The following is a 20717-nucleotide window of genomic DNA, read 5'->3' as shown; positions in this document are numbered from 1 at the left end:
CCAATCTATTTTCATACTAGTGTCTGCAAAATTTATATATGAATAGGAAGTCATGTTAGTAAAACTTTTTTCACTAAGAAAAAATCTGAAGCATACTTTTACAGAAAAAAATATTTCTGTTAAAGTAACATAAAAAGAAAGAAATGTTTCTATTATCTTTCTATCAAAGCTTACAGTCAACTTTTTCATTTCGATATCTTTCAGAGCTGTTAGACAATCATTCCTATTACTGGCCAAAACCATTGTTTTAATGCCTAGGAATTATGACAGTAGCAAACCAACATACTATAAATGTAGTTAGGAGAAATAGGGAGATGCTCACAGAACGTTTCCAATTGCACAAAACTGAGATTCAGCTTTTTTTCAAAACTCATTTGCTTCATCAAGATAATCATTGCTGCTTGTTAAACTAATGCACCAATGAGGGTTGCTTCACCTTGCTACGCATGGCTGAAACAAAGGTCAACTTTGCATGCAACATGCACTGTTGTTCATAAAGGAAGGCAGAAAAGCATTGTGAAACAAAAGACCATTTGGTTTAGTCATACATAATTAACTGATGGCGTAATATAATAATCTGGAATAATATTTACTTATATGCTTCATGAAAATATAATATACAACTGATTTAGATGATGTAAACTATGCTAAACATATTATAGTAATAAGCTTTCAGCTACTGTGCTGTCCTTGTCTGCACAGTGCACACTGATGTTGGACAAACAATAATTTGGCATAATACACAATATTAAACTTATTTTAGCCAGCTTTCTGACAATCCAGAAAAAACGACTTTAATTTTAAAGTTAACACCTTCCTTTGCTTTTCTACACAGAACTCAGTAACTAATAATGTCATAAATTAAAACACTAGTATAAATAAAATGTAGCAACACTCTGAAGTTAATAAAAAAATGGTTTATTACAACTAACTAAACATAAAAGCATGCAATTTTTTAACATACCACCTTCAGTTTAGATAAAACAAATGAATATACACTTCATCAATTAAAAACCAAACCAGAAAATAAACATACTAAGTTTTAAAGTATCTGGAACTTGCAGTCAAGATCATTGCAGGAGTTACCCCTTTCATAAGACTAAATGACATAAACACACAGACACCAATTCACATAAATCTACTTTTTAAAAAAAGTCACTCCTGCATAGTAAGAAATGGTCTCAGTAATAATGCTCACACATACTTTATTTCTACCATAGTTATTTAAGTCCAAAGAGGATTTATTTTATCTAGGGAGTTGATGGAACTATTATGCTCTACAAATGATCACTGTGGGATTAAGCAGCTGAAGTAAGTTCCCCAAATACATTCTTTCCATGCCAGACCCTCTTCTGCTGGTAGTTATTCTGGTAGCCATGGAAGGTTTCATATGGAGAAGTTCTTCCAATCCTGAGGCCTTGAGCTATATTGCTATATGAGGCCTCATCTAACCATATGAACTCCTGCAGCAGCTGGGGATAAGAAAAGTTATACCTTTCACATCTGGGCAGCACCAGGAAAGCTCTTGTAGTACTTAGAAATAAACTCTTTTCAGCTCATTTGAGATTATACCTAAATTAGAAGACATGATTACAGAAAACCATAATCATGAATATTGCATTGTTTATGAATGTGTGGAACTATAGACAGAAAATGGGAAAAAAATGCAAACCTAGATAGCTGCTAAAGAAAATATATTGGCAACTATTAAAAACTATTAAATGAAAACCACCCACCTTCTATTTAAGAATTTTCCTAAAAGTTTGAATTTTAAAATAATTAAAATTAATAAATTGAGTATCTTCACAATTTAAGTAGCCATATTCCCTCACTTTAACAGGGGTGGGAGGGCAAGAGAAATCAGCATTACATTGTAACAAGAAAAAAATATCTTTATAAACATATTCTGATACAATGTTCCTCCTAAAGAAGTGGGCTTTAAACACGTTAAAAGTTCATGAGATCTGCTGACAGCAACCTTCCCTCATAGAAGCAGTACTGCCATCATATGTCAATGGATTTGTCCTACAAAATTATCAGGTGCAATAGATTTTGAAATCTTGCAGAAGCTCACAGTACCTTTTTGGTGTATAGCCTTTTATTTATTTTCCTCCGAAATTACAGCAAAATAGAGCCTGCAGTGCTGCTGATATCCGGTTAAGAGGAACACGGGTGAATTGCTTTTCAGCCACAGCCACCACCATCTCTAAATCTTAGGCCATCATGACTTGCAGAACAACGTAGAGGAAAACACTGGCAATGTATGGAAATTTTTTGTTTTTCCAGAGACACCTTATCTCCCTCTAAGGCAGTGGTTCTCAACCTGTGAGTCGCCTAAGACCATCGGAAAACACATATTTTCAATGGTCTTAGGAATAATTTTATGGTTGGGGGTCACCACAACATGAGGAACTGTATTAAAGGGTCGCGGCATTAGGAAGGTTGAGAACCACTGCTCTAAGGGGAAGAATGATCTTATTCTATAGGTGCTAAAAAAAGCCCCTCCATATCCCTTCTGCTATTTACCTCTTCCCAGATGTTCCCCTTACCTTAGCAGGCATCAGGAGTTCCCCTTCTTCTGCTTGCCACAACTCCACCACATTGGGAATAGGATCAATTGCTAGATTGGGGGAGGGGGGGAAGAGAAAGAGGTAGAAACCTCAATCAGTGCCAAATCACTTCTAACCAGGTCAAGGGAGAATCGTGGAGACCTGGATCTTAATATAGTTAAGAGAAAGAAGGCGAGTTCTTATGTTCTAGGACCCGGGCGTTTCAGAGCGGCCCAAACATGCGGTCAGGCTTTGTTTTGTTCAGGCTCGAGGCTAAGAGGCGCTTCCATATTGAACGCTGCTGCAGACACCACGCGCGAAGAAAAAGGGGAGTGTGGAAGAGGCCGAGTCCGACTTGGCAAAGGCGCGCGTTTGGCCTTTTCTTCTTCGAAACAAGCAGGTCGCGGGGACGGTGGTGGGGGGGTGCGTGGGTGCGAAAAAAAAGATATATCAGCAGCCCCAAGTCCGAACAACCCACCCACCCCCCTCCTTCTATTAGGCAGGCTGGGAAAGGCAGAAGGGAGAGCCTGGGCGAGGGGTGGCGGCGGCGTTTTCTCAGCCACGCGAAGCCCACCAGCAGCAACAGCAGCAGCAGCAGCAGCAGCAGCGTGTTGCCCGAGCAGGGCGGGAAGAGAGAGGGGGCGGCGGTGGCAAGTCATGAAAGCAGCGTCCACAGGGTGCGAACGCGCCTTCGGCAGGTTTGGCTCCCCCACCCCTTTATTTACAGATCTGCCACAACGCTCGTGCAAAAGGAGCTTCGAACGAGCAGTCATGGTTTCTCCCCCCCCCCTTTTTTTTTTTTTAGCTTTAAGCAACGAGGCAGGAAGGGGAACTGGCTCGCGGCTCTTTTTTTCCCCTTTCTGGGCGCCCGGGAAGGCAGCAGCCAGAGTCGTTGCTGCACAAAGGGAGGCGCAGAGAGAGAGGGGGGGGGGAGGGAGAGGGAGGGGGGCGAGGGTGGAAAACCTCAGTCCACTTTCGCCCTTGTCAGAGCCGGACCTCTTCTGGTCGACCACCCCACCACCCACACACACACCAGCTCCCCCGCCTTCACCTCCCGCTGCAGACCCTACTCGAGGGGCGGCAGCCCCCCGAGTATTTCGCCAGGCTCTTTACCTTGGCCCTGCGCTCCTCCCAGACGGAAGCCAGGCAAAAGGACCTGAAAGACGCCGAGCAGGAGATTCATGGCCGTGGCGACGCGGCAGTAGCTGTTCTGCGACGGGTAGCGCAGCCCCGCCATGCTTGCTGAGGCGGCTGCTTTCCTGTCTGCCCGAGCTGGCTGGCGGAGCTACAGCTGTGGCAGCGGCGGCAGCATTGGCCGCCTCCTCCTCCTCCCCCTTCCCCCGCTCCAGGCGCGTGTGCGGCAGAGATAGAGGAGGCTGCGCGGCACAGGGCGGTGGAGTATAAGAATCAGCTTTCCCCTCCTCGCTGGGGCTCCGCCCGGAGGCGGTGGCTCGGCTGCTGTTACCGCCGCCCAAAGCACATGGAAGGCAGGCCGAGCAGACAGAAGGGAGAGGACGGGGTTCCCCAGTGGGCAAGGCCCCGACTCTGGGTTTGGGCTCCTTTATTCAGGCCGCCAGCGCTGTTTGCTCAAAGGTGGGACTGATCCGCCAGTCGTTCTAAAGCTGCAGAATAAACCGTTGGTCCTCAGTTCTGCATTAGGCCCTTTTTTTCCTCCTCCTTGTTCCCCACACCTGTTCAAGCTCTTTGGCAGAAGCTTTCACTGCTAAAGTGGTGGGTGGCTTGCCTTGAGCGGAAACTCGCACTAGATAATCTCCAAGGACATTTCTAACCCTTTTTTTAAAAAAAAATTATTTCCTTCGTTCATTTTATCTATGAAGTAGGGTGGACAAAAATCTTGAGTTTTGGGAGGGAGTGGGGGAGGCCACTCACACAATGGAGACCCCCCTAAAAACATGCTTTGTTGTTAGAATAATTGTTAAGAGTATAGTTATACCTGTCTTTCAAGGCAGTAAAACCATCTGATGATAAATGACGCAAAGGCTGATATCACTATTTTGAGGTTTTCTCTGCACTCGCCGCTTGAAAGGAAACAGAAAAAATAACTAAATGCAGGATACAGTGGAAAGTAATGTGGGAAGTTCAAATGAACATTTTTTAATCTTCTGGCGTCTCAGTCTTAAGTCACCATAGGACTGGTGGCACATTTAACTATATGAAATGTAGGGCTAAATTAGATTTGAACCTGCATCAATCAAATTCAAAGCTAGCATTCTGATCAGTATGGTTCCTTCCTGGCTTTCTGGTGACTTGCTCAGGCTGGAAGATGTAACATGCAGAATTTTAGAAAAGATAAGCTTAGGTTGGTGCAACATTTAACTCACAATCCCTGGTTTACTACATTATTATTATTTTTTAAAAAATGATCTACCAATAGTGTATCCAATATACTTCCTTTCATATACGGTACAATAACATACATGTATGTAAGAAGCCACTGCACATCAAAAGCTTGTATTTTAAAGGGCTATATAACTCTTTTTAATCGGTATGTTAGCAAAAAATAACTATTTAAAGCAGATGATAACCAGCTCCAAATTATATTAGTTCTCTTTACTCTGCAAGTGCATAGTAGAGTTGTTTGGAATCTGCTCTATATAAATACATTTTCCATAATTTATAATCTACTGGTAATTTTGTGCCAGTATTGGTTATAATTTTTTTGTATGAATAGGTTTCCCTGAGTTCAAAGACATAATGTAGCATTTTACTTGTAGACTAATGCCCAGAATTAGAAAACTAGGAAATAAGGGCTTGTAGCCTAAACTTTAGTTGCTTAAGTATTATTCTTAAAAGACTAACCGATCTGGCTATAAAAATATTTACAGCCATTAAGTGGGAACATTTGCAAACACACATGTATACAAATATAAGAGTACAGTACAAGTAATAGGTCCCCATTGGCTCAATGAGATTTGCCAGTTAGTATTCCAGTAAAGGCATGATTTAGGGGCAACAGTCTGGTAGCAAGAGTTTGACAGCTGGTACATGATTGCCAGTTTCATGTGGGATCAGTAAGGATAATTTAGCTGTGGTATGATGGAGATGTCAAAGAATATAAATTATAAATATAAACTATGCAGACTGACCCATTTTTCAAGAGTAGTTAGAAATAATTATTGTGTTGTCTCTTGATGATACTAATACTATGATTAGATTTAATCTCTCTTCTTTAAAGTAATGTTAGAAAGTATTATTTCAAATAAATAATAGTAGAAGCTTAGAACCAACTTCCAATGGAAGTAATGGGTCAGACATCAGTAACTGAGCTTGGGATAAACATAACAAAAAGTTTTTAAAAAAGTAATAAAATAATAATTCAAAAAACTCCAAAGGACAGATTCTATTGACCAATTGGTCTTTTTTTGCTGTCAGTTTTCTATGTTTCTATGTTTCTTTCCACCAATCTGAACATAGCTTACATGTTTATATTGACAACAGAGGCATATTGCACTGGCCAATGTTAGCTAGAAAGCTTCCATAACTGAAGGTGGACTTGAACCAGACTGTCCACACTTCTAACCTATGCTGTCATGTATTATTACTACAGGTAGTCCTCAATTTACAACCAATCACTTAGTGACCAATCAAAGTTACAAAAAAAGGCATTTATGGCCCAGATTTGAAGTTCCAACTATCGGGCCGCCTCTGCAACCACAAAACCAAACTTCAGTCATTTGGCAACACAGTTGCATTTACAGCTGTTTTTAGCATCCCACAGTTACATGACCACATTTTATTATGGCTTTGCCAAATACCAGAATTTCCAGTTTTTGGCAAACCACATCCACGGTAAATCATTGGTTTGTTTAACAGATATGATGTTTGCTTAACAATTGCTGCAAAATATCATAAAATCAGTCACATGACTGACTCATCTTATGATCATAAAATAATTCATTTTATGGTAGGCTCCTTTACTGTCATATATCAAAGCCCACCTGTTCTTCATAGCTTTGGATTTTTGCATGACATACAATACATGGTCTCTCGTGTTTGCGCCAATAATAAGCATGTTTATAAAAATGATTGTTCTTCTCATTCTATATTTTCATTAACATCTATAATACCTTATATCATTAAAAATATTTCCATTAAAAAAACAAAAGATACCAATCCCAAACAGAAAAGCAGCACCACCACTGCATGGGAGAAATATTTTAATAATTCCAATTTACTAGGTAAGCATGACTCTACTTTTTCTAGAATACAATACATATTGATGGTATTGTAAAGTACCAAGTAAAATACTCTTAAAATCCCATATTCTGTATGAACGAAAATAATCAAAACTGAAACAGTACTATCCAGAATATGTTAAATCAAGGGTGTCAAACTCGATTTCATTGAGGGCCACATTAGGGTTGTTTTTGACCTTGGGGGGGTGGGTGTGAGTGCGGCCAGCTCAATGTCACTCGTGTCTGGAGTGCCTGTGGTGGACTAAGCGCTCTGCCAGTGAAAACGGGCTCCTGACCTCCATTTTCAGCTGTGACAGCCTCCTACAACCCTCTGCCAGCAAAAACGGAGCTCTGTTTTCACTGGCAGAGGCACCACGGGCCAGTCCTTCGCTGTTTCCGGGGTCCGTGGCCCTGTGGGCCAGATCTAAGCACCCTGTGGACTGGATCCAACCCCAGGCCTTGGGTTTGACACCCCTATGTTAAATGGTAACTCTATGTATTTGATTCTCACTAACCTGAAACAGCATGAAATCACAATAGTACTTTATTAGGGGTGTGCATACTTTGAAAAATGTCCAGAGAAGTATTTCAGGCTTCATGCAAGCCCATCCCCTATCGTCTACTCATCACAATATATGCATCATTTTTCAGACTTATTTGAAAGGCCAACAGAAACACCACTGTTTTAATGATTCCCGTTATTACAGCAGCATATTTTCAATGTGATATTTAAAATAGTGACTTTTTTTGGTCAGGCTTTCATAGCTGTTTTAATTAATAGCGAGAAGTGCTCTGCTCACACTTGTACTTCTGATTCACTTTTAAAGTATGCATTGCTCTGTAAATTACTTTCATTAAATTAAAAAAAAAATCTCGCCAAAAACTATGTTCCATCAGGTCTTTCAATTTCATATCACAGAATACAGCATGTCTAGTAATACAGTAAGCAAAAAGATAATAGCCAATCTCTCTATTTTTGCAATAGCAAGTCATCTATTAGAATTCACATTTTTTATTATGCTGGGTACATTTGAGAGACAATCCAAAAGTGTTTTTTTTAAAGGCAACTGGACTTTGTTTTTTCCTTGGAGACATTTTGCTTCTCATCCAAGAAGCTTCTCCCTGAACAAGAGGCATGAGTTTTCAAACTGGTACTATGACATATTGTCCAAATTTGGACTTCCTTCCTCTTGAAAAAAAGCATTTTTGTTTTAAAAAGCATAGGCATTTTCAGCTTCCAAGAATGTGGGTTTCTATCCAGTTGTGTGGGAGATTAGGTTGAAACCCAGGCAGGATTATTAGAAGATAAAGAGATGAATACTGTGGGATATAAAGTCCTATGAGATCAGCATAGAACAGAACCTGTTCTGAACAGAAGAATATTTTACAGTGGCTGCTGGAAATGGGAAATTGGAATAAAAACTTAATTCATGATGACATTAATAGGAATTCTTTAATTTTGTCCTTCTACTTCTTGAAAATATGTATGCATACAAGTATGCATACATTTGGTGGGGGAGCTTCATAGAGCTATTCTAGAGATATTGGAGCCCTTTTCTAATCTAGTCTTCTGGGAGAACACATTGCTCACAGGCTACTAAGTTGGGGCATCAGATTTTTGCAGTGTTACCTCTCTGTACAAGGAAAGTTCAAAAACAGCTCCATGCCTAAAACTGCTTTCTAATTAATCATCTCCAATACAACATATATTTGGAATCATTCATGGTTCACTAGAGACCAACTCTTCTAGAGGTAGATGAAAACCAGAATGGTACAACTTGCTGCGGCCAATTTGCCTCGGACAGAAAATTCGCCCAGCCAATTCACGTGGCCAACTTGCCCCAGACAACTCACCAAGGGACAACTCATCATGGTCAACTCACCATGGGACAACTCACTACAGGACAATTCAACAATTCAATTGTCATTCACATTTCATTTTCTCTCCTTTTGCATCCTTTAATGATTCTGTTCCAGCATTTCTTGTCCCGTGGAGAGTGGTCCTGCAATAAATTGGCCGTGGCAAGTTGGCCACAGTGAGTTGTTGTAGACCCAATGAAAACAGTACAATGGCTAGAGATAGTCAGCAACAAAAGTTGAAATATGGGTAGCCAGAAGTTGATGACGAAAACAGGATTCACTAACAAATATGTCCCCGACTCCCAGTGATTTACAACTGTATTTATTTCTATTTTAAAATGTTTTTAACAATTCCAACTACAACTGGCACCTGCTTACTGAGCAGGAACAGTTTCCAGAGGACTTCCAATTGTACACTATATTTGAATGCAATCCCAGATAAGGATGGGAATTTGGAATATCCCCAGATCTGGCGGTCCCAATCACCCCCACCACTATGACTATTGATCCCACCACTATGACTATCTATTCAGGATTTCCGTCAGAACCAACGTGAACCACTTTACAGTGTGGTTTGAAATATGCTGCTTTTTAAAGTGGATCACTGCATAGCAGAAAATGTTTATCACTTGTTTAACTTATGGGTTACTTTAGGCAAGGAATATGAATACAAATAACTTCATAATGGAAAGCACATAAAGTGTGCCAGGACCCTACATCATATATCAGTAGTGCTAAAAATGGAAAGACTTCTGAACATTTCAGAAAAAAACAGTGCCTGATTTATTTTTCTTCTGAAATTTCTTGTTGGATGAGCAAGCATACACACACACACACACACACACACACACACACACACACACACACACACAATACACAACACACAAACAAACACAGTTGATCTTGAAAATGAGGTACCCTTAATGGGTACCTGTTTCCAAAATCTTTGCCATTCTTAAACCTATCATTAAAATGGCTTTTAAATTTTGGCAGCTACTGATTCAAAACATGCTGAAAGATGGCTAGTAGCCATACTGTACAGTTGATATTTATATGAAACAGACATCCGAGTCTTAATTACTATTGGTAAAAGGAGATTATTAGCTGATCGTCGATAGGTCTTTGGATCATTTCACTAATGAAATAATAAGATAATTTGTAACAAAGCATGAAGTTCTGGACTAGAATACTATTATATAGTTAATACTAGTTTAATCTATATATGCATTACATAAATCTAATCCATGCTTCCTACTTATGCCTCTAGTGATAACTCAAGCTATAGAAATTACACCATTTATGGGCAAAGTGGTTACCTTGTCTATTTCAAACCCTCAAAATATACATTGGGTGAGTCTGAAAAAGATGTAGGTGTGTCTTTATGTTGAATGAACCTTCCACACTTTATTTAATCCTTCTCTCAACTAAATACTGATTCATACTTTGTACACAATGGTTGTAATGAAACTGATGATATACATCTTAGCAGCTGAGTAGTCCAAACTCATGCTTTAAAAGAAGTCTGTTGCTTATCCTTGAAATGAGTAATTAAAGCTTGTTCTTTCACTCTCTCGACCAAACTTCTGCTTGAAGTTTTTCCAGTAAGTGCACAATGGGTTCAGTATAAGGGAGAAAAAAAAGAGGATCTTGCTAGCAGAAAATAAAAATGAAGTGGCATCATTGATGGCATCACATAAGCCCATTCTTACAGCCAAGAAAAGGTTACTGTTTATTGTGGAGATACCCTTATACTTACCTGTGCCAACATTTATAGGTAACTGGCTGACTACAGGCTAACACTTTTCTTAACATTTTGTTTGTGAACAAACCAACACAAGGTTAATGAGAATAAGGCATTCTAAACCACTCGGATTCCTTTTTCTGACAGAATAACCAATTTAGCTCACAATGGGAATGCACTGAACAGTGTATCTTTACTTGAACAAATCTGAACATTTGAAAAAGTCACCAGTGAGACTCTACTATGGAAGATAACAAATGTGAGTGAGAATAAGTTACCATTAGATGGATATAGAGCAGCGATGAAATGCACTTACCTTTGCTACCGGTTCGGAAATGTGAGCGCGCCTCTTCTGCACATGCGCAGAGGGTCAAAAATGGGACGTAATGACGTCCTGGTGGGTGGGCGGAGCCTCCTGCCGCCGGCCCTACCAGTTCATGCGAGCCGGATAGATCTGGCCAGATTTCACTGCTGATACAGAATTTGTTAAACAATTGTAACCAACAAGTCCACAGCTCCACAATGACCTAGGAGAAAATGTTGAAGAGCGTACTGCTAGGCTCCAATCTAAGCTATGGATTGTTCAGCATGGAGAATTTATAAATGGCACAATAAGAAATTAGAAAATATAATTATTACATTTTTTATTCATTTATCACATTTCAAAGGCTTCCCAACTCACTAAGTGACTCTGGATAACAGCATAAAACAGCAAGACCAAACAGAAAATGAAGTTAATAATTCCAGTATATTTGCAGATCAGACAAAGATAGAGTTGACAGAAGAAGTTTGAAGAACATCAATATTTAGCAAGATATGGACAAGTTGTAATATGAACATTAATCAAAATTAATTTAGGGCAGAACAGTATGCATAAAAAATCTGGTATTATTTGAATTTAGTGAACAGTATCATACAGGTACAGAAAACAAATAAAACAGTCCTAGGCTGTATCAGCAGAAAGACTAACTCTTAATTCTTCTATATACTTTATTAGTCAGATAACACCATCCAGTTCTTACACCATTTTAAGAAAAATATTAATAAACTGAAAATATTCAGTGAAAAAAAGCCAAGATTATAAGGGGAAGAAACCTGACAAGGAATGGTTGGGAGATTGAATATGTTTAGACTATAAAGAGATGACTACACTGAGACAGAATAGCTGTCATCAGGTATGTAAAGGAGACAAGGAATAATTGTTCAAAGTTTTTACACAAGGCAGGGCAAGAAATAAGATTGAATTGCGAAGAATAGAGTTTACTTGTACATTTTGAATAGTAATTAATGAGAGAACAGGTGGGAGATTACTGGATTACTTAATTGGAATTATTTAAACAGAAGCTGGAGAACCTGTAATGAGAATTCCTGCACTGAGGAGCAGTTAGATTAAATAACTATAAGCCTTCCATGTCTTACATTCTGAGTCACAAACTTCACAAAAATTCCTACTTGTTTAGTGGTCAGTTGTCAAATAATAGTTTTACTACCCATATTTTCTCCAAAATAAGACCTGATCTTATATTTTTTTGCCAGCAAGAAAGGTACCAGGTCTTATTTTCCACTGACTCACGTCACGGTGGTGGCATCAACAACCCCATCCATAAGGAGCCCGCTGCTAGCCCATTTCTTCTGCAGCTGCTTGCTGCCACTTGTGTATGTCATTCCTGGCCTCTGGCAAGTGGCGCAGAAGAAGTGGGCCAGCAAGGCAAGGCAGGTGTCGGGGTGTGCGAGGCCTGGCTGCAACTATCTAAAGGTAAGTACGAGTAGGGCTGCTCCACTCCCCCATCCCTACCCTACCTTAATTTTTACCTATGTGCTCGCCTCGTGCACCCTGGAGTGGGCAGGGTTCTAACTAGGGCTTACTGGGGGGTAGGGCTTATATTGGGCGCACATGTAAAAATCAAGCTAGGGCTTATTTTTTGATAGAGCATATTTTCAAGGAATCATTGTTATACTTTTTGGACCTTGTTATTTCACTTGTTCACCCACTGAGTAAAACCTAAGGACCAATATATTTCATTCAGATTATGTCCAATCTTCTTTTACTATTTATTTGTGCCAATCTTACCCTTTACTTTATTCTATTTATTTACTTTAAGTCTTAATTTTTAAAAACCTTAAAATGGACATGGCACTTTTTCTTCAATAAGATATTTAATGTATGCTACAGAAGATGTTAGTTGCCTTTGTGTTAAGAATATACCTTGAAAACTATCAGGAGATTAAATCCTTTGCAAATATCACATGTTTAATACAAACAAGAGGCCAATATTTGTTAATAATTACATTTCATAATCCCTTAACTCTTTATATATACAGTATAACTCATAACACATTTTACCTACACACACACACACACACACACACACAAACACACATTTGTAGAAATGTTATGACTAGTTTATTGAGGTGACATGATATTGGTAACTTGTTTTGAAAAGGTTAGACAGTCTAATTTTAAGGCTGACACAAATCTAAACACACTATGTCTAGCCATCAAAGGCCAACATTCCTCATATTAAGTTCATTGTGTTAGATAAATAAATTAAATCTACATCAAGACCAAACTAGATATATAACATGCCTGGACCTGCTGCAAGCTAATCTTGAAGTCTAAGAAAAAAAATAGAGAACTGGGCAAAATTAAAAATAGGCAAAAGTCTGCATATAGTGCATGTTTAAGAAAATGATATACAAAGGTACATTATAGTAAGGAAAACAGTAAAAATTATATATTTGGAATAGGCACACCAAAGTAAATAAGTTTGGGTAATGTGATCAGAATCCATTCTAATTTATTGTAAATTAATATATTAAAAAGTTTGATTTTAAGATTATTCCCATCCCAAAAGATAGATTCCAGAAAAATGGTTATTAAGTTCATGCAAAAACTTGTGGTGCTGCTCAGCTCTCTTTCCTTGTCAACTATGGTTGTCAAATATTACTGGAACCAATATCAGATATTAGTTGTCCCAACTAATGTCTTCATATGACACAATATGTACCTATAAATACAATATGTACTCTTCTATCCAAGGGCCTCATTCCAAAATCAACAAGGTCATGAAAATAAATATTTAATAAAACATTCCATGTGCAAAATTAATTGGTCTACATCTACATACAAACATTATCTCACGTGTAAACTATTCCCTGTGCATACACAAGGAAAGTGTAATCAAGGCAAATAAGCAGACCAACTGAAAATTTGACCTCACCAAGCACCAAACTGTGCATGCTAACTTTGACATTAATTCTGTTAAATTCATTTACACTTATTCTCTGGCTAAGTACATACAGGCTGCTATGCTCTGGTTAGTTCTATTTACAGAAAGTCCTCTTTTGCAGTTTCAAGTTATGAACTTTCACCGCTATGAACAAAGCTGTCTGCAACTCCAACCTAGAAGATCCTAGAACAGCACACCCCAAATCTTTTGACACCAGGGACTGTTTCCTTGAAGAGAAGATTTTCCGTGGACCGGAGGGGGTGTGTGTGGTTTCACGTGCAACCTGCATCCCGCGGATGGTGCTTCGCTTGTTTGCATGTCCCGGTTGCTGGCATGCCGCAGACCACTGCCGGTATACAGACTGGGGGTTGGGAACCCCAATCCTAGAAGATGGGAAAAAAATAGTTTACGCTGCACTGCATACATACACTGTTTTAAAATTGATTTATGAACAGCCTGTTGGAATGCAACCTGTTTTTAAGTAGAAAATTGTATTCCATACAATCTGCAATGAAAATTAGTGAAGGGATCCTAAGGCTACTTAATTGTTTTGAACTTTCAGTTTAAAACAGAAATGAGTTAACCGGTAAGAGCTAGTGCTAAGTGATAAGCTACAAGAACAAAAAAATGCTTGCATGCTCACCTTCTAAGTTCCAATGAGTTCTGTGGCTCTTACTCCGTGCATAGGTAAGCATGCCTGGCAGGCATAGGTCTTGTAGTTCTATTTTATCAGCACACTATTATCATTCTCATTAAGTACAAAGTGGAGGTTTTCTTCTTCCTCATTTGTGTGGACAGTGGAGGTTCTCCATTACAGACACTCATTTTGTATAAGTGATTGTCAGCAAGAGAAGGATAGGCATGCATGCTGCTTGAAGGAGTGGCAGTGAATTTGCCTTTTTCCCCTGCATTTGTTTCAATGATTTGACTTTATCAATTCATCTGTTTATTTACATTTTAGGTTTCTAAGGCTGCCCAACTTTACACCTCCAGGCAGTGCGCAAATTAAATACAAGTTTATTAATTCCCCCCAAAGTAACATATTATAATAGGGGAATTAAGAACCACCACCATCAAATACAACATAGTTTAATCCAGGTGGATTTATATCCCAAACAATTCCAGAGTTTGGGGCAAAAAACCCAAGTCTTCAAGGTCCCATTAAAAGGATCGCAGGGTTGGCCTATTCAAATCTCTATTTGAATGGGATACTATTCCAGAAGATTAATGCTTATTGTTTTAGAATATATGAGGAGAATATATGTCAGGAAATTGTATTTAAATTAAAATCTTAAATACCTGATCTAGCTGTTAGAAAAAGAATAGGGACCATACATTCCCTTTGCCATTACCAGAGGAGGAATGTGGGAACTAAAAGAGGTTCTGAAAGTTATAGTTCTGTAGCCTTAACAATATTAGTCTAACCAGTTAGAGGCATGCTAGATAGTTGGAAGGAATAAAATAAAAGACTCCCTACACTAACGTTAACTACAGCTATCTTCCCCAGTGAGTAACAGATTGAGAAATCTACCGAGTAAAGTTTCCACAATTTCTTACAATCAACCTTCAGAAGATAAGTAAATCTTAAAATATGTTTGTGTCCATAGAAAAGACTACAAAATAAAAGAATCATGTTGTCTTAAAAGCTGGCAAGGATGAAATTTGAAGAAATCTTTATGAAGAACGAGCAAACTAAAGCCACTTCACGATTGAATTCACAAAGGGTTGAGTCTTACTAAAAGTGTCATATATAAGGACAAAATACCTGCAAATTGGCCACCCGTATTTCCTAAAGGCCAGACTTCTAACAGTTGTTACCAAACTGAAATCTTTAGGAACATATTTCAGGTATAAAGGATTGGGATTATTTCCCATAATTAGAAGTAATGTATGACTCATGTAGGGCTAAATTACAATTATGACAGACTATTATACAATTTATAGAACTATCACATGCTTTATTTTGGATTGTCCCAAGGCAGGGGTGTCAAACTGGCGGCCTGTGGGTCAGATGTGTCACGTGCAGGCCACGCCCACCCCAGCTCCACAAATGAGAAAAAATTCGCAAAACTTCACGTGACAGCAATGTGATGTCACGAGTTTGACACCCGTGTCCTAAGGGATGAGCAGGGCTACAAAATAATGGAATAAATACACCTCACATAGCGATTTCATATGCGAAAACAGATTGGCTAAATCCATAGAGAAATATTCTATGGATATATTATGCTAAGTATGTATTTTGTTCAAAATCTGGAAAGAGAAGTTGGAGAAGCAATACCAATTTTTATCATCAATCATATTTGTATACGGTGGAAAAGCTAGTGCTTCTATGTATTTGTGTCTTTATATTGGTTATTTCTGAAACAAGCATTATGGGAGACACGGAGAAGAAAAATAGTGTGAAAAAAAATTAACTAAAATATTTATATTTTGCCTTTTAACTTCAGCAGGGCTCTAAACTGGCTTACTGAACATGAATTGAAATAATATAAGCTAGAACAAAACAAAGCACAGAATTAATGAAGTTGACAAAGGGACACGGAGTGAAGCTCCTGCAATTGCTGTTGATGAAGAGGCTCATAGAAAAAAAATTAGCTGCCTTACATTTAATCATATATTAACCATTTTCAGTTTTTGAAGCCACATTTTTTCCTTCTTTGCTGTATATTTGTATCCTTGCATGAATAAATGGATTTATATTTGAATTCTTTCATGAATAAACGCTATGAATGAGATCTAATGAAGAATAAGAACTGAAACCTTCAAGCTCATCAGTAATAAGCTCATTAATATCATTGTACATTCTTTTTCCCCACTAAATTGTATGAATTGCCTTTCTTCAGATTTTACTTTTTAAAATAGTTCAGTGTTTTTCACTTCAATTTAAGAAAACAAATGAAACAACCAGTCTATTTAATTATGCAGCTGAAATTGGCTTTTTTGAATTAAATAAGTGGAAAAGATACTCAAGATAATATATTCCACTCAACTTCCAGGAAAAAACCTTTCATATCATTCCCTTTAATGCCTTTTAATATTTCAAATAATTATATGACGATTAAAATAGTTTCCTGTCTCTTTCATTGTTATGTAAAAGAAAACTTTCTGTTTCAGACAATCATCAGGAAGCTGAAAGAAGCAAAATTACTTCAGGGTTTTCAGATTTTATTAACGACAGTACTAGTAACGGTAGGAGTGAAATACAATTTAAAATGAAAGCATCTTGAACGATATTAAGTTATATGGCATCCTTTTTATTAAACATTTTTAATCAATATAGTCAAAATCTTCTGGTATACCAAATGTTTTGTCAATTTTGCTGTCTTCAAATCCAAACTTCCGTTTAGCCCAAGCTTTTACAGCAAATATATTATCTGTAGATAAAGTAGATGAAAAACAATGGATATTAGGGCTTCAAGTGTTTATAATGATAATCATGATAAAAGATCCTTAATGTTTAAAGATAATTAATAGATCTTCAAATTGTCATCCTGAGGCCCTTCCTCAGACATAAATCACCTATTTGGTTGCAACATCTAACAGTGATTATTTTGTGATTTCCAATTCTCATGTAGAGATGAGGATAAGAACTACACTGAAATCCCTTTCCTGTATGAGAGACCTCAGCAGTAATAATTATCCAAAAGGCAACTGATTGCGCCATAGGCACAGGGCGAACAGTTCAGCACAAAATCTACTGAGCTTAGAACTTGACGTACACACTTTACCTGAGGAGTTATATGTGTTTGAAAAGTAATATGGGGGTTTCTATACTGGCAAGCACCAGTTTTCCCTCTGTTTATTTAGACTCTATCTAGATTTTAACCAAGCTTGTTTACTTCGGCATTCATTTGATTCAGGAATTTTAAAAAAGAAACCAATCCTTTCCCCTCTCTACACTGAAACAGAAGACTGAAAGACCAATCTATTTGCCTACAACCCAATAGAATTAAATTATGATAGTCTGGGTTTTATAATGCTAACCTTGATTTGATTTTTCTTGTTGATTTAAGTGTCACAATATTTCCTGCATGGTAAAATTATAAAACTGATTGTAACTTAGAAAGAATTGTACTTAATGAAGCATGACTGCTTCAAAAAACTTGTCAATAGAGCAGTCGGGGGAAAGGTTTTTGAGAAAAAGAGTACAATAAAGGTAGGTGTTCATATGTCATGAAATGAATAAGTAAGTATATGATGACATATATAACATATAACATATTTAGCACACATTTTTCTCCAATTTAGTATAAGTTAATTTTATAACAGGACCTGCCCACATGGCAATTGATACTAAATTGTTACAAAGAGATGAAAAATCACAAGGAAAGAAATCAAGTATTCAGTTTGCTTGCAAACACTTAATATGTTATTATTAATAACATATTATGTTAATAATAATAATATAATAATATTATTATATAAAACATATAATAATATGTTATTCTTTTATCCTTCAGTTATTAGCAAACAATTGGAATAGCAAATTCAAAAGAATAAATTCACCACAGGGAAAATATTTTTAAAATTAAAAAGAATTTTTTTAAAAATAAAATCTTGAAAAAATAAAATGCAATCCTAAATGCAAGTAGTCCTCGACTTAGAACAATTCATTTAGTGACTATTCAAAGTTTCAATGGCACTGTAAAAACACAACAGTTGAAGCATCCCCATGGTTACATGATCAAAATTCAGATGCTTAGCAACCGACACATATTTATGATGGTTGCAGTGTTCCCAGGGTCATATGATCACCTTCTAACAAGCAAAATCAATGGGGAAGCAAGATTTACTTAACAACTGTGTTACTAACTTAAGAACTGCAATGATTTACTGAACGACTGTGGCAAGAAAGGTTGTAAAATGGGGCAAAACTCCCTTAGCAACAAAAATTTGGGGTTCTTTTGTGGTCGTAAGTCAAATACCTGGTAAATGGCAGTTCTATAATCAAGAAGGGTCTTTCCCAGCTTGCCACTTCTAAACTTTTGCGGAAGAGTGTCTAAAAACTATTTCAATGAACTAGAAATTTCATAGAGAAGACAATTCTTATTTAATTATTTGCTGTTTTATTGATTCATTTTAGGTAAAGGTAAAGGTTTCCCTCGCACATATGTGCTAGTCATTCCCGACTCTAGGGAGCGATGCTCATCTCCGTTTCCAAGCCGAAGAGCTAGTGCTGTCCGAAGACGTCTCCGTGGTCATGTGGCTGGCATGACTAAATACTGAAGGCACATGGAACGCTGTTACCTTTCCAGCAAAGGTGGTCCCTATTTTTCTACCTGCATTTTTTACATGCTTTCAAACTGCTAGGTTGGCAGAAGCTGGGACAAGTAATGGGAGCTCACCCCATTATGCGGCACTAGGGATTCGAACCACTGAACTGCTGACCTTTCGATCAACAAGCTCAGCATCTTAGCCACTGAGCCACCACATTCCTGTTCATTTTAGGTAAGATATGGAAATTTACTTCTCAGTGATAAAATTGATGGAGCTGAAACATGACTACGTACCAATTATTTTGGACTTGATTACACATGACTGTTCCTGGAAAACTGTCCCAATGTAGAATATGTTGTAATGTGATGAAATTGTAATTACAATGTAAAATCATATACCATTCATATCATCATTCATAGTAATCTGACAATGAGCAAGCCGATTTATTGTGTCAGCTGCTTTGTATGATTACCATGAATCATATACTACTGTGAACTCTAATCCAAAATACCAAGTAACTTCAAATTAATTTACACATTTTACTGCTTTTCATTTAAATACTTGGTTAGTTTGCACCAACCATCATTATTTGCAGATTACTTGAAGATTGTCACAAACACACACGTGTGTATAAAATGCATAGCATTTTATCACACAGTATCACACATCACACACACACACACACACTATCACTTCTGTTATTGTTTGGGTGCTAAGCATTTTATACACACACACACACACAAACACACACGTTTGGGTGCTAAATGCTTAGCACCCAAACAGTAACAGAAATGATACCTAGCAAAAACTGAGTCTATAAGAACAAACAAAAACATTAAAATGTATGAATCAGAAATCACAAAAATTACATTACAAGCAATGGCAAACTTAACTAGTAATAGTTATTTTATGAGTTTTGAGCAACCTATTGCCCGGAAAATAAATCAGTTTTATGTAAAAAAATAATAATTAAAATCTTAAATTCAAACTTGTATCTTTCCATGTATTTATTTTCATTCACAGAAGAATGAATGCTGCAAAATAATATAATGCAGACATACCAGTCCATCTGTTGGTTGCTTCCTTAGCTATTTTATTTGCTTGACCTAAAAAGAAGAGAACAACGAATAAACAAATAAAATTCAATGGAAGCAATTCATTAGATCAATAACTGAACAGGCTCAAAAGAATAAAACTATATTTTCAAACTTATTATGCATTTTAAATAACTTGAAAATGTTTTACTGTTCCTTTGAAGTTAATATTTAACCAATCCTCAAAGATTAGTAAAGTTACATCAAAATGAAATTATATGCTGAAGTAATGCCTTCTATCAGTTACTACTGAAATTTCTTGAAATATATCTGGCTATACTACAGGAAAATAAGTATCCTTTAGTGCTTCACTGAATTAGAAAATGCTATGCTCTAAAAAGAAACAATCTATTGTACAAAAATTTAAAAATTAGGATAGCTGAATTCTGTAATGCATAATGAAGAATGTTATTTGAAACAATACTTTTATTTGTACTTTTCATCAAAGATGAATACATTTATTAAAAAAATAACATGGATGAATTGCAGAATCTTGACCCTTTAGTAAAAATCCCTTGTTCATTTGTTATAAATTATTTGGGCAACTTCTTAATGTGCCAGTTCATATATTCTTGTTATTCACTTTCCTCTGCTAAGGGACAATTTATAAAATGGGAGTTGGCAGCTAGTATAGTTCATAAGGGTATGCTGAAAAAGCTTCTATACCCAAAGTTCTACACCAATGAGTTTGTTTGCTTATAGAAATAGAAAACACTGGTTAAGGTGAACACCCCCCCTAAAATATATACATCGATTTTATGAGATTATTTAATCACATACCAAAATAATACCAAAACATTTCTACAGTAGAAGAGCCTATGATCACT

The 20717-nt window shown here is 37.2% G+C and overlaps 2 protein-coding genes across 5 annotated transcripts in view; both read right to left on the bottom strand.

Annotated features, from left to right (window-relative positions):
* Positions 1–3856, bottom strand: part of TMEM131L (transmembrane 131 like) — a 75797-nt gene extending 71941 nt beyond the window's left edge. For 3 of the 4 annotated variants that reach the window (XM_070949204.1, XM_070949203.1, XM_070949202.1), the window contains exons 1-2: positions 3663–3856; positions 2550–2620 (exon numbers count right to left, since the gene is read on the bottom strand). In XM_070949204.1, the coding sequence (XP_070805305.1) occupies positions 2550–2620; positions 3663–3786 (195 nt within the window). In that variant the 5' untranslated portion in view covers positions 3787–3856. The remainder of the gene's footprint in view (positions 1–2549; positions 2621–3662) is intronic. The other variant, XM_070949201.1, reaches the window with a different exon arrangement.
* Positions 3857–16829: 12973 nt separating this feature from the next.
* MND1 (meiotic nuclear divisions 1) overlaps positions 16830–20717 on the bottom strand; it is a 42501-nt gene continuing 38613 nt past the window's right edge. The window contains exons 7-8 of the mRNA XM_070949049.1: positions 19858–19902; positions 16830–16953 (exon numbers count right to left, since the gene is read on the bottom strand). Coding sequence (XP_070805150.1) covers positions 16847–16953; positions 19858–19902 — 152 coding nt within the window. The 3' untranslated portion in view covers positions 16830–16846. The remainder of the gene's footprint in view (positions 16954–19857; positions 19903–20717) is intronic.

This window comes from Pituophis catenifer, unplaced genomic scaffold, assembly GCF_029215685.1.
Source record: "Pituophis catenifer annectens isolate HBS135680 unplaced genomic scaffold, rPitCat1.0.hap2 SCAF_8, whole genome shotgun sequence".
Classification (NCBI taxonomy): Eukaryota; Metazoa; Chordata; class Lepidosauria; order Squamata; family Colubridae; genus Pituophis; species Pituophis catenifer.
The sequence above is the reverse complement of the archived record's forward strand: the minus strand, read 5'-3'. Positions and strand labels throughout refer to the sequence as shown.